This window comes from Mesocricetus auratus, unplaced genomic scaffold (genome assembly GCF_017639785.1).
Source record: "Mesocricetus auratus isolate SY011 unplaced genomic scaffold, BCM_Maur_2.0 Super-Scaffold_4256, whole genome shotgun sequence".
Taxonomy (NCBI): Eukaryota; Metazoa; Chordata; class Mammalia; order Rodentia; family Cricetidae; genus Mesocricetus; species Mesocricetus auratus.
Window position 1 is genome coordinate 115147027 of NW_024429182.1, and position 15091 is coordinate 115162117.

General features: G+C 42.2%; 1 protein-coding gene across 2 annotated transcripts in view; it reads left to right on the forward strand.

Annotated features, from left to right (window-relative positions):
- Positions 1-3389: 3389 nt before the first annotated feature.
- Positions 3390-15091, forward strand: part of Btbd1 (BTB domain containing 1) — a 29427-nt gene continuing 17725 nt past the window's right edge. The window contains exons 1-2 of one of the 2 annotated variants that reach the window (XM_040729305.1): positions 3390-3904; positions 12169-12325. In XM_040729305.1, coding sequence (XP_040585239.1) covers positions 3480-3904; positions 12169-12325 — 582 coding nt within the window. In that variant the 5' untranslated portion in view covers positions 3390-3479. The remainder of the gene's footprint in view (positions 3905-12168; positions 12326-15091) is intronic. The other variant, XM_005077834.4, reaches the window with a different exon arrangement.

Genomic DNA, 15091 nt, shown 5'->3' on the forward strand with positions numbered 1-15091 from the left:
TAGGTGACTCTAGTATTAGATTATATGAGTAATATCATTTAACCAGTTTTCTCTTGATGAGTAATCCATGAGTTCTGAGGTTAGAACTCAGATCCTCTGACTTTCAAGGCAAGTATTTTACTGACTGACCCATCTTCTTAACAAAATTAAATCATTTTCCTAATTTCATTTAGTATTATACATTGCTTGATTACAGAAGTATAATTGATTTTTCCACAGATCTTATATCTTGGAATCTTGAATTTGTTGTCTCTAGTTTTCATGCTGGTGTTCATAAATTTTGCAAAAGAGCTCCTGTTTTCCCTCTCTGCTGCCCTCCCCCTCTTTCTTCTTTGTTGTGTTGAGAGGCCTAGGTGTGTAACCCATACTGGCCTGGAACTTGCTGTGTTATGTAGTTTATGCTGGCCTTGAGCTGACAATCATTCTACCTCAGACTTAAATTACAGCATGCACCACCATACCCAGTCAGTCTTTAGGATTTTTCTACATGTAAGACAAATGTAAACAGTTTCCTCTAGATTAATTGGCCTGGCCAAATCTCCAATACTGTTGCATGCATATAGTAAAAGCAGATGATACCCTTGTCTTACCTCTCCCTGATCTTAGGGGAAAAATGTTTTTTAAATACGAGGTTACTGAGAATTTTCTTTATGCCCTTGTCAAGGTGAGCGTCTTAGTTAGGGTTGCTATTGCTGTGAAGAGACACCATGACCACGGCAACTCTTATAAAAAAAAAATTAATTGAGGGGGCTTGCTTACAGTTTCAGAGATTCAGTCCATTATCATCATGTGGAGAGCATGGTAGTGTGCTGGCAGACATGGTACTGGAAGAATAGTTGAGCGCCCTACATCTTGCAAGCAATAGTAAGTTAACTAACAGTCACACTGAGGGAAACTGAGCAAAAGAGACCTCAAAGCGTGCTTCCACAGCGACACACTTCCTCCAACAAGGCCACACCTCCTAATAGTGCCACTCCCTTTGGGGGGCATTTTCTTTCAAACCACCACAGTGAGGATGCCTTTTCTGTTCCTAGTTTAATATTTCTGTAATAGATTAAATAATATCTTATAATATTTATAATATAAAATTTTATTTTAGAATATATTTTGTAATATAAATAACATATAATGATAATATTTTATAATAGTAAAAATATTGAGAACTGAAGATGTAAATCAGTTGGTAGAATATTTGTGTAGCAAGCATGGGGCCCATGTTCAATCCCCAACTCATGAAAAAAGGCATGAGGGTGAGGTGGTGCAGGTCGCAAGTTCAAGGCTTCAAGGAAGGCCCTGTCCTGCCTTTGGTGTGTCTAACCCAGTCTTAGCAAACGTCCTTCTAACCCTTAGCAAGAATCTTCCTGGCCTTCCTATGCCCTCTTAACGTCTCCATCTGTTGACTTTGGTTTTGGTCACAAATGCCTAGCTAGCTTTGCTGACGTCTCAGGTGGATCTGGCTTCACTCTTTTGTTGCAATGCCCCATTGTACCAATCTTAACAAAAGTCTTCTTTTCTGTTCCTTAAATATCAGAATGATCTTCCTTTAGCAATGCCCTCACACAGTTCTTTTTTATATTTTTCATACTTGAGTAGTAGAGAGTGGGAGAGTGAGCCGGAAGTGGGTTGCTACGTTGTGACAGGGCGAGACAGTGCAGAGGTTCCTCCATCTTGTTTTCTTGCTGAGGCCATTCCAGCTTTAATTAGAATTTGATCTCCTTGATGGAGAATCCCATGGAAGATTACCAATCTCTATTCTAGGAAACAAAGGTCAGTATGTCCTAGATAACTTAGCTTCTGTTAAATTGCCTGATTGTGCAGAACCCCCTCCAGCTAACTACTTATCTTGTGTAAAATTGCTTGCTTACCTTACCTTACCCCCAAGCCCTCTGCTTAGCAAGAAGCCAGTAAGTGGTTTTTGCCTTCAAAACTTCAAGGACCCTGTGTTCTGGATACTAGGGACCACACCTAGATCCATGAACAATGGGTGTAGTCCTAGCCAGCTGGAATCAAGATTTTTAATTGGCTATAAACTGTATCTGAGTGGTTATCTCCATTGTGCTACCCATAACAGCATTACTGCCGAACCCATGCCTGCTTATTTCTGTAACAAGAATGCATTGTTCTGAAACTTTTACAATTACAATGAAAAACAGTAATGGAGCTGGGTGTTGGTGGCCCATACCTTGAATATCAGCACTCGGGAGGCAGAGGCAGGTGTATCTCTGTGAGCTCATGGCCAGCCTGGTCTACAAAGCTACACAGAGAAACCCTGTCCTAAAAAATCCAAATAAATAAATAAATAAGGCTGAGTGTGATGATGTGCTGGTGACATTGTCCTAAACAGAAAGATTTGGGGTAAACAGAGGGTTGCTGTTGGGTAAACACGCCAAAAAGGTTTCCAGTAACTAGAGAAGCACATCTCTAAAGGCAGGCTTGGTGGCAAGTGCGACTCTTCCTAAGGTCCTACAATAGATCATTGAACTGTACACAATCACCAGACTATTTCAAAATTAACAAGAGCTTTTTCAGATTATTTTTAATCTCCATAAAAAGATTAAAATAAGGAAATTTAAAAAAGGTTGTTGTGGTATCTTGCTTTCAAAGAACCCTCTTGAATCTTTTCCGATCCCACTACAGAATTCAAGTTTAGAACTCTTGGATTACTTGACATTTGAAAGCCGGGAAGTTTTATTCCAACTATCCTCACCCGGTAAAGAATAATTTCTGGGTCCATTTTACCTTCTGCCTCTAACAACTGATTTATCTTGGGCTCTACTTATTTCTTCAGGGTTCAAGAAAGGCTCCCGCATAATGTCAACCTCATAGAAACACAGCCTGAATGAGAAACACACAGCTGTCAGTGCTTTCCTCCTTTGTTTTCAAGGGAGAGGAGTTGAGACAGGGTTGGGCTCCCTCTTCCAAACTGAAGGCCTAGGAGAGGGTGGAGCAGGAGGAGTCTCAACCACCGAGATGGAAATGGAGGAGGATCTCGCTCAGCTCTCGGGGCATAGCGGAGCCTGGACAGACGGAGGGATAAGGCACCTGAAGACCTGGGGAGAGGCCAGTGGGGTGCCTAGCCTCTCTCAGCTCTGCTAGTGGGGTGTCCATGGGTGGTGCAGCCATCGGGGAGGAGTCAGGGCGTCTCCCTTCCACAAACTCCCTTGCCATGCCCTCGAGGTCTCCCCACTTCCAGCTCCTCCACCAAGAGGGCTGGGGGCCGCGTCGCAGCAAGAGGAAGAGTCAGGGTGAACCCCGCCGGAACGAGGGGAGCCCGTGGAGAAGAGCGATGGGCGGTGGCCCGCGAGCCCTCGGCCGCGCGCCTCCCCGCCTCAGCAACGCCGCCCTGCGGGAAGGCGGAGGCGCGCGGCCGGAAGCGCCTTTCCCGGAAGGTAGGGGGGCGGTGCCGGCCTCGGGGCGGCTTGACGATGGCGGCTGCGCGCCGCCCGCTCACACAGTGAACCGAGCCGCGCAGCGGGAGGATGGCCTCGCTCGGGTCTGCCGCGGCAGGGGAGCCGGCGGCCGGAGCTGAGGCGGAGCTCGGTCCTCCGGCCCCTCCGCCGCCGCCCCCGCCGCCGCCGCCGCCTGCGCCCTCGCCGTCCGCTCTCGGGCCGCTGCTGCCCCTGCAGCGGGAGCCGCTGTACAACTGGCAGGCCACCAAGGCGTCGCTGAAGGAGCGCTTCGCCTTCCTCTTCAACTCGGAGCTGCTGAGCGATGTGCGTTTCGTGCTCGGCAAGGGCCGCGGCGCCGCCGCCGCCGGGGGCCCGCAGCGCATCCCCGCCCACCGCTTCGTCCTGGCGGCCGGCAGCGCGGTCTTCGACGCCATGTTCAACGGCGGCATGGCCACGACGTCGGCCGAGATCGAGCTGCCGGACGTGGAGCCCGCCGCCTTCCTGGCGCTGCTGAGGTGAGCGGGGGGCGCGCGGGGCCGGTGGCCGGCGGCCCGGAGGGAGGCGGCACCCCGGCCGGGCCTGCGCCGACTCCCGGGTGACCTTGGGCCAGGCGCGCCGGCCTGCCTCGGTTCCTCCCCGGCCGGAGATGCTCGGCAGGTCGGCCAGTCGTTACGGTGAAAGCCGGTGTCGCCATGCCAGCGCTGTCACAGTCCAGTGCGGGAATTGTCGCCCGGGCTTCAGAGGCAAATGGGCCCAGTAGAGGACGAGCGAGGCAGGCTGCCCTGATTGCCCACTTGCAGGATTTGTTTTGTTTTTGTCTGAAGGACGGGGCGGGGGATCTTGGAGAGCTGGTGTTTTCAGGTTCTTAGCGATCGTTGTCAAGATCCCGGAAAGTAGTTGCCGTAACAGGTACTAGCTGACCTGCTTCGTGTCTCTGCAAACGAGGTGACATTTACTGTATCCTAACACCCCCCCCCCCCGCTACTGGTGATAAGAGTTTGGTTTCTGATGATTTGGGGGCAGGAGATTGACAGCTGATTAGTGGCGTTATTAGTTTTTAATCACAGCAGTCCCGTTAGGGAAGTATATCGTGGTGTTTACCCCATTTTCACAAATGGGAGTGAGGCCCAGAAAAGCGGCTCGCACAAGGTAACTGAGCCAGCTCCCAGAGGACCATGTGTGTTTCATTATACTAAGATGGTTTTGGCTCCTGAGTGGTGTGTTTTTAAGATAGCGGAGTCTTGAGTAATTCTGACGTAAACAGGCAGATGAGCGGAACAGAAGAGCCCACAAAGGCTCCCAGCTTCATCAAGAAGATGCATACTGAGTGAAATATGAAGCAACTAGAAATAAACGTTACAGTCCCATTAATGAATGGATAAAGGACAAGATAAATAGGAAATAGAAAGTACAACTCAAGAATGTTTAACCTCACCAGTAAATGAGGAAGTGCAAATTAAAATAGAAAAGTGCTTTCTGCTTTTCATTAGCCTTGCCATTTTGTTTGTTTGTTTGTTTTGGATTTGGAGTTGATTTTCTGGGACAGGGTTCTTTTATGTAGGCTTGGCTGACTTGGCGCTCAATATGTATGCCAAGTTGGCTTCCAACTCGTAAAGATCCGACTACTTTAAGCCCCCTGAGTGCTGGCCCACCAAAAACTTAAAAGATGACCATAGGAACACTTTCTGACAAAGCCTAGATTTTTTCCACACTTAGGAAAAATATCTGCAATAGCATTCTTCATAATAATGTGGAAAGAAGTCAAGCCGAGGGAATAAATAGTTAATAAAGAGTGGTAGGTCCACTTGATGTTTATGAAAACCAGGTAGTACTATGGAGAATGTTGATATCAGCATCTTCAGTTTGACCACCATAGTTAACAACTGAAAAGGAATGGAACAAACGTTATGTACCTGGAGATAGGACAGAAGGAAAACCAATATACCAAGCAAGATGCGTTGAATTGGAAAGCTGATAGTGCCATTTTCTCTTTTTGTTCTTATATTCTAGCATTTAATTCACTTTCATTTTGGGGATAGGAGTGCAACCTCAAGGCTAGGATCTGAGACATTTGGATTTTGAAATTGACAAGAAGGACTATATAGCAGTTTAGAAGACTTAGTTAAAAGGATAGGGCCAGAGAGGTGGTACAATGAAGCCCTGAGTTAGCTACCTGTGGCCCACATGAAGAAAGGAGAGAGCTTAGGCCTGCATGCTTCCTCCGGCCTCCTTAGATGTGTGAGCCACTGCGAACCTCCGCATCCGGGAAAGAAGACACACAGCAGAATGATGCTTTGGGTCAAGTGCACCATGACACACTGCGATGTTAAGTTTACAGATCTCTCCTTTTGGCAGTGTGTTTAGAGGTGAAACCTTAAGCAGTTTAATATTTTTCTTAAGTGATATTTACACTGGCTAAATTTGAGAACTGTTGATCCATTACTATTAGGACTAGGATAAAATTAAAGAGGGGGTATTTCATACTTTTGTTTCTAATTTGTAGTTTCGGTGAATGTGTTTTAATAGGGAATAGTTAATTTTGGATTCCTTGACATATACAGTGCCATTTGAGTTCTCATTTTTTGTTTCTAGTAAATTACATATTTTCATGACACTTAGGTTCTGGTCATTTTTCTATTCTGAAATGAATATCTAGGTTAATTTTTATTATTTAGGTATCAATTAGCGTTGACACATTGCTATCATACACAATATTGGGTGACAAAAAGTCTGGGGGAGCTTGCTGAACTGGAGAGTAAGCCAAGGTATATTGTTATTGTTTGTTGTTGGTGGTTGGTTTTGTTTTGTTTTGTTTTGTTCTTATTTTTTGAGACAGTGTGCCTTGGAACTTGCTCTGGCCTCAAAGATCCTCCTGCCTCTGCCTCCAGAGTGCTGGGATTATAAACACGTGCTCCTCCACGACTCTGCTTTATTTTTACTATTTTTACAACCTAAATTAACTAACATTACTTACAGGCTTATTAATTCAGGTTTTAAACTCTGCTCACTTAAAGCCCTCTCACTTATAAATGATGTTCTTGTTCGTTTGACAAATATTGAGACTTCCTGTGCAACTTATTTTTTTGGTGTGGGTTACAGCAGTCCATCTCTCATGAAGTCAGTAATTACAAAAGGAAAAACTAGGACAAGCCATAAATAAGAGAAGGAACATTCAAAGGGGAAGGGGGATGTTTTAGATCTTAATTTTCTCCTGTTAGAGAAACTACAAGAGTAAACTAGTATCTTTTAAGATGGGAGATGTGGGGGAGGAGAACAAGATGGTAGTGGTGAAAAGACCAGATAGGGTTTTGACAGCTGAGGAAGGACTGTTGGGTTCTCACCTGGGGTATGAGAAAGCTGCACAGGGGTTCTTCCCTTGGAGTGCTGTCATCCTGCTGTCATCTGAAAGACCTAACTGGCTGGGGTGTTACATGGGAAACAGGTAGATAAATGCAGAGGTTTTGCTGTATCCTACTTAGATAAGAGATGATGGTGGACTGCCAGGGAGGGAGTGGATCTGATGAGAATGGTCACATTCTGGTTGTTTGGAGGGTAGAATCAGAGAAAGGTAAGTTAAATGATATAACTGAATGAAAATGTACTTGGGAAAGAAGTGGATTGAGAAGAGAAGTACAAGGATGAACCCGGAGATCTTGCAGCTCATAGAGGTGTAGGAGGGAAAGGGAGCAAGAACTATGACAGGCAGCTGTCGATGAGGTGAGGCAGGAGGCAGGAGCCCACCGGAGTGTCAAAGAAAACGAGAGTGGAAACATTTCCAGCTATGGAAAGTGGTCAGCTATGTTAAATAGTACTGAGGGTTGGGTGAAGTGAAAATGATGGTGTGATAAATGACGAAATGAAATCATGATGCTGTGATAAGATGTAAGCTATTGATAACTCTGGGGAGGGGGTAAACAAAACAATAAGCTCTTCATTGATTCCTTGGGGAAGAGACTTGTGGCCTTGATTTCAAGTTGTAGTTTTGGTATTCCTCTTTTTTCCTCATTTTTGGACCCTGCCAGAGTGTTTGCTCTCTCCTTGCATTTCTTTAACCAAACTACTGTCTTTAGACATTTCTCACTCTAGCACTCATGTCACCATGTGATTTCTCGGAATCATTTAGGTATTTTTGTCTGTTGGATAAAGTTTAATACTTTACAGGTATTAAAGACCTTTGTGATGTGTCCCCACCTAATTGCTGGTGGCATTCTCCAAGGCCTTTTCTAACTGTTTGGCCTCTACCTAAAAGACAGTAGTCATTATACTTCAGGTAATAATTTTAGGCTTTACTTTTTTGATTAAATCACTGTTTCCTTCCCCTACGGGCAGGTTTGTACACTAATTCATTTAATCTCTCGGCATGTTTTGGTTACATGTTACCCTAGTACAAACCACTCCAACACCTGGTGGTTTAAAACAGCCATTTCATTATCTTCAGAGCTGTGTGGGTTGATGACCTAGATGATTGTTTGGCATATCTTTAAGGTTTAATGAATTGATTTCAGATAGCATCTAAGGCTGTGGTCATATGGAGGATTTTTCAAATAGTCTGAGACCCTTCATTTCCATGTGCTTTTTTTGGGGGGGGGATCTTGAGACAGAGTTTCTCTGTATTGTTTTGGAGGCTGTCCTGGGACTCACAGAGATGCACCTGCCTCTGCCTCCCGAGTGAGGGGATTAAAGGCATGTGCCACCAAAGCCCGGCTTTCCATGTGCTATTTCATGTGTCATTTCAGCAAGCTTGATTTCTTGGACAGAAGTGGGAGCTGCCAGGTATTCTTAGAGTGTAGGCTCCAAACTGGCATATTTTGTTGGTGAATAGTGAATGGGAATCATGTCAACCAGCAAAGATAAATGTAACAGCTTTAATGTTAGAAGGCATGATTTAATGTGGGCGCCTTAAATGATTAGTTATTGTATATTAGTGCCTGACATTCTTTTTTTTTTTTTCTCCCTGAGATGGTTGCTCCCTGTAGCCTTCGCTGACCTGGATTGCTCCTTGTAGTTCAGGCTGGCCCCAACCTCATCTTCCTGCTTCTACTTCCCGAGTGCTGGGACTAAAAGTGTGTGCCACCAATGCCCAGCTTTTTTGGGGGGCGGTGGGTGAGTTATTTTTTAAACATTTCATTATCAAATTATAAACTTACTACACTACACACAAAGCTATCTTACTCCTTTAGTAGCTGTTGTCACAATCCCTCAAAGTTCCTCAGGTGTGATCTTGTAACATACATTTCCTGTCCTAATATAAAATCAAGCTTTCGCTCTATCCTTTCAAGAATATTTTAATTCAGGGCTGGGGGAACAACTTAAATAGTAAAGCGCTGGTCTTGTAAACAGGAGGACCTAAACTGGTTCCCAGAACCCTGCATCAAACTGCCAGGCATGGCAGGCATGTACTTGCAGTCCCAGGGCTGGGCAGGCTAAGTCAGGAGGACCCTGGGGCTCCCTGGCTTGTCTGGCCTGATCAGTGAGCTCAGGCACTGAGAGACCCTGCCTTCGGAGAAACTGAAAGGTGTTCTAGAAGTTGAACTCCCCAAACACCTGATACACATGCATAAAATTATTTTAGTTAGCCAGGTGTGGTGACACACATGTCATCCCACCACTTGGGAGGTGGAAGTTTGAGGATCAGAAAGTTAAGACCTGAGACTTGGCTACATACATATCTAAAAAAATTTGTTTTGACTTTCAAGACTGGGTTTATCTGTGTAGTCCTGGCTGTCCTGGAAATAGCTCTGTAGACCAGGCTGTCTTCAAACTCACCGAGATCTGCCTGCCTCTGCCTCATGTGCTGGGATTAAAGGTGTGAGTCACCACTACCTGGATCAAATTTTAAATATATATATATATATATATATATATATATATATATATATATATATATATAAATAAAATATAGCCTTGGATTTTTACCTTTTTGGAGACTATCTTTGGGGTGGGGATAAGAAAACAAACATACTTTGACACAATAATTTCTCTATTCTTTGCTCTTGTCCTTAAAGGTTGTATCTGGGAGCTTCAGCTGTCACTTTAAAATACAAAGAATTGGGCCTATATCATGGTGCTTGTTGTGCAGGGTTGACAGTTGGAATTGAGCATGTATAGGTTAAAGGAGAGAGCCAATTCCACAAAGTTTTATTTTTACCTTTGCATTCTTGCCGTGGCTTGCATACCCACACATACATCATGCATGCTCACTAATAATTAAATGAGAGAATTATGATAATGTCATGTTTAAGTTTTAGTTATAACGATTCTACCGATTGGGGGCTAGAGAGATAGTTTAGTGGTGAAGAGTACTTACTGATCTGGTAGACACCAGGATTTGGCTCCCAGAACCCACATGACAGCTCACAACTGCCTGTAACTCCACTACCTGGGAATCTGAAACTCTTCTGGCCTTTGCAGGCTCTAGCTTCAAGTGGTACACAAACTCAGCCTCATGCACATAATTTTATTAGTGAAACTTTAAAGAAAAATTCTGCTGATTAAATATATTTCAGAGACCATATAAATGAAATATGAGCAAGAGGATTCTTGGGTTTTTAGTAACTTTTCTTTTAGAAATGAAAATACCACCCTACCCCCCATGTCAATGTTGCACAGAAACTTTGGCCTAGTCTGTTAATGTATTTTCATTAAAGTGTGCCACACAATGTCAGATACTATAGGGGGAAAATTCCCTTATTGTTTACAAGCCAGTATTTACTTTAACTTGCATTCTCAAAATAATTTAAAGCATGGTACAAGAAATCCAAGGATAAAACTAAAATAGCACTAAGTAAGACTAATACAAAAAAAGTATGTTGTGATCAAGCCACAGCTTCCATTTGTAATTGTCTTAGCAACAAATGTAAAAAAGGAAACATGTTTGAGCAGTAATAATAATTCATGGTGTTTTTAAACTTAAAAACAAACTTCTTATGGGTCTGTAACTCTAGTACTGAGAGCAATAATGAAGTGCCCTTATAAAGAGGCTATTATTATAATGAGCAATGTCTGCAAGCTATGGCTTTAGATACAGATGATTATTTAATATAGTAATGATTGTGTTCCTTGATATAAGCTAAAGCTTATTACTAAAATGGAATTTAATAAAAACAATTTGAATGTGAAGGATCGCATGTAGAATAATCTAAACTACAATCCTTTTTTGTGCCTAATATATTCACAAGTATTTCATGCCTGCCTAAATTGGAGCCTCCAACATAGATTGATACAGAACCATATACATCAGCCTTGTGTTGTCGTCTCCCATCTCTCTCCTGATTAAAATGATAAGAAATGTGAAAGACAATATGCCTGTTACATACTGAACAGAGAGAGAAAGGATTGGCCAAGGTGTAGAAAACAGAACAGGAGCTGTTGTGGTAGAACCCCAGCTAGGAGTTGGTAGTAAAGATGGTGGAAAGTGTAGTGCTAAGATACAGACATTTATTTAAAGCCTCCTTACAGACCGTTCTTCAACCAATTACTTACAGCAACCGAAGGTTCCTCTGTATTTGACCAAACTGCCTGGCAACAACAAATAGAATTGTTGGTATGATTTTGGAACCTCTGGGTAAAGCTCTCATAATGGTATGAGGGGTCCTGGCTTCCCACTGTAAGGTGACAAGATTCTGGTCAACAGCTTCCACATACTGGGAACTTCTACCCCAGTCTTTGCATTTGCAAGATGTTTTTATCTGCAAACAGAACAGTTGCTAACTACTGAACTTAGAGATATTGGTCCCTTGACACACATAGAAAACCAGAGCGTGAATGACGAGACAAAGACAAACAGCACATGAAATTTCAAGTAAACATGGACGTGAGGGAAAAGAAGAAAACCTAATCCGTTCTATTAAGTGTTTTAGAAACTTACGGATGTTTTTATATCCAGAAAAAAAGGACAAAAAAGAGTTGTGGAGGAAAGACAAACAAATAATCAGGAACAAAGCAGGAGTTTTTAGAAATTAGAACCTCATTGGGGGAGGGATAGGGCTAGAAAAAAGGGAAAAGAAATATTCCAGAATACAGAGGAAAAGCTATCATTTACTTGGATTAATTTTTGTTGGGCTCCATGAAAGTGCTTTATTTTAGCTTGTGTTCATTCTCTCTACAGCATTACAAATAGGTACTGCTATTGTCATCTCTTTGGAGAGTCACTAAAAATTTGCTTACAGCCACATACCAAGTAAATGATAGCACTGTCTGAAACCCACAGTTTATCTTTCCTTCCCTCACATGTATTATTGATAGAGATTTGGTTGATTTTGTGGATGTGCAACCTGTGGATATAGGCCAACTGGATTACTACATTATTTTATTCCTCTAAAGCCCCAGCACCCTAATCTGTGGTCATTGTGATAATTCTGTAATGGTTGTGAAAGTTTTTAAAGAAAAAGAATGTTCTACTGTCAAGAAATCAGTGATTTAACATTTGGAAATTCAACCTCAGCTAACTGTAGGTTTACTCAAATGGGTATCTTTTGCTGAGGGAGACATTAGTGAACTACTGTTCTTGTAAGCACCTGAAAGTCCTAAAAAGAGCCCAAAGTTTCACTTATGGGACATGTGTGTGTTTGTCTCCTGAGCACTACTTAACATCCTCTGAGAATGGAAATACTTTATACCTCATGAATAAGAATACAGTGTCTGTACAGGTTTGTCTTACCCTGATATAAATTTCAGGTTTTCTTCTTTTGTTTGTTTGCTCATTAAAGTTTAATTCTGATGGATTGCTTGTCAAAAACAATGCTGATCATCTATTTACATTTTTTTCATTGCTTTTCAGATTTTTGTATTCAGATGAAGTTCAAATTGGACCAGAAACAGTTATGACCACTCTTTATACTGCTAAGAAATATGCAGTCCCTGCCCTGGAAGCACACTGTGTAGAATTCCTTACCAAACATCTTAGGGCGGATAATGCCTTTATGTTGCTTACTCAGGTAAGTAAATATAGCTAAAAATAGTTTAAAAACTGAATTTAAGCTTCAGTTCCCAGCACTTGGCGTAAGTATTACAGCTTAGATGGAAAGGTATCCTGGCAGTCAGGAGCCAAGGAATACCAAAAAGTTGCACTGCACAACAAACCTTCTAAGAGATTTATTGGGAAGGAATGACCCAGGAGAGTTGCTGCCTCTGCTTGGGTGAGACAAAGCAGAAAACTGGGCAGAACACAAGGTTTCTATAGGGTAGGGGGAGCGCGGCTTTCCAGGGTAGCCTGGGATTGGAGGGATTATGTAGCCTGATCTTGGAGCAGGATTGGTTGTGCACCGCTGCCCCCGCTGTAGGGTGGATCCTGGGAATGGACAGCTAGGGCCCTTAGGGAAGTTTGGCAGGGTGAGACCTGGCCTGTGGAGCTCCTCAGGAGTCAGGCCAAACCTCAGTGGATGCCAACTGCTAGAGGTCTCCAGGGGGGAGGGGCTTACAAGGACTCTGCCTGTCTTTGAGTATGAGGCCAGCCTCATTGGTCTGCAGAGTAAGTTCCAGGACAGCCAGGGATACACAAAAAACCCTGTTCCAAAACAACAACAATAAAAATGGAACATAAACATAATTATAAATATTAATATTTCCTAGACAATTCTAGGTTATTTTAAAATATGTAGTTTTTGTATAGGGAAGATATGTATTTATAAGATTTTTAGAATAGAAATGTAAATTAATATGCTAAATGATAGGAAAAGTAACTGAAGCCTTACATAAGTGGGGTTATATGATACTAGATTAGATAGCTATTTAGGATTTGAGATGTCATTAAAATACATTATTCTTGCTATGATTGAGTATAATACAAAGAAATTTTCTGGACAACTTCATTTTCAATTTTTGCTGGATCTGAAATAAAAATTGAGTATTTACTATCAGAGAGGTTCTAAGATTGGCTATCTTTTATTTCTGTGCCTATGCCTGGAAGCTTCCTGACCCATTATTGGAGCAGTTATTGATATTAGGTTTATATGAAATACTTTTTGTACCACATGAAGTACACTCCATAGAGAAAAGTACACATATTATAAGTGGGCAGCTTGGTAATACTTTTATGAGCTATTTTTTAAAATTATGAATTGATAAAATTATGAATTGATAAAATAAAATCCTATGGGCCAGTCAGTGGTAGTGCACGCCTTGCATGCCTTTAATCCCAGCACTCGGGAGGCAGAGGCAGGCAGATCTCAGTGAGTTTGAGGCCAGCCTGGTCTGCAAATCGAGTTTCAGGACAGCTAGGACTGTTTTACAAAGAAATACTGTCTTGAAAAACAGATAGATAAAATCCTGCCTGACACAATGGCACATGCCTGTAGTTACAACACTTAGGAAGCTGAAACAGGAGGATTACTTTGAGTTCAGAAGTTTGAGACTAACCTGGACAACATATTGCAACTGTGTGAAACAATATATATTCCTGTTGAATTTTAGTACTAGAAATAATTACTGATGATTATTAGGTCAATTCTCATTTTATAAATAAGGATTAAAATTTGGACAAATTAACTGCTTGTCTAAAACCTCACAGTAAGTAATGCTGGGCCAGAGCTCATCTTCATAGTTTATTCTATAGGAAACATTGGGTACGCTAAAAACAGGCTTTCTATTAAATATTTGTACTTGAAGAAGGAATTTGCTGATGTTACTCTTGACATAGTTTCAGAAATCCACATATGCCAGAGATGAAAATAATAATAACAACAGAATGTATTGGATAAGGACTGTTGAGTCAGATAGCTTTTTTACTATTTTATATGTGTCAATTTAATCATTATAGATAGGTAATCTGAATATAGGGTACATTGAGGATATGTATGTGCATACACTGTCCTATAAACATTCTATAAATTTGAAATTCCAAATTTCCCCATAAAATTTATTCATTTGCATCTGAATTACTGAATCTGTGTTGGAGAAATGTTGTAAAATCAAGAGGACATGCATTCAGTTCCCTAACTTTTACATAAGAGCTGTGACAGACTGTGCGTCTGTAACACCAGCACTGATGAGTAGACTCATGGCCAGCCAGCCTAGCTGAACTGTTGAACTTCGGGTTCGGTGAGAGACTCTGTTCTAAGAAGTAACATGCAGAGTGATAGAGGAAAGCATTCGACTTCATCCCCTGGCCTGTGTGCGTGTGAGTGGGCATATATCCACACGATGTGCTTATATATATATACTATATACATGCACACACACAGAAATCAATTATTGAATCCTTTAAAATTAATTTTACTGGGGCTAAAGAGATGGCTCGGCAGTTAATGAGCATTAGCTGCTCTCATAGAGGATCTAGGTTCAGTTTCTAGCACCAATGGTGTCTTTAACCTTTTGTAACTCCAGTTCTAGGGGATCCAGTGCTCTTTGGTCTATTCAGTCACCAAGCATGCACACACACATACACAGTACACATGCATACATGCATGCAAGACACTCAATACAAATAAAATAAGAATACATTGATACCCAGTCAACAGTCCATAACCCCAGAGAAGCTTGAACCCTCTTCCAAAAACAGATGGAAGCAGATGCAGAAATCCACAATTAACCAATGGGCCAAGCTCCTGGAGTATAATCCAAGTGAGGGAGGAGCAATAATATGAACAAAGGAGTCAAGACCATGATGGGAAAACCCACAGACTCAGCTGACATTGAGCTAGTGAGAGATCACTGACTCAAGTCTGACAAATGGGGAACCTACATGAGACTGAACTAGACTCCCT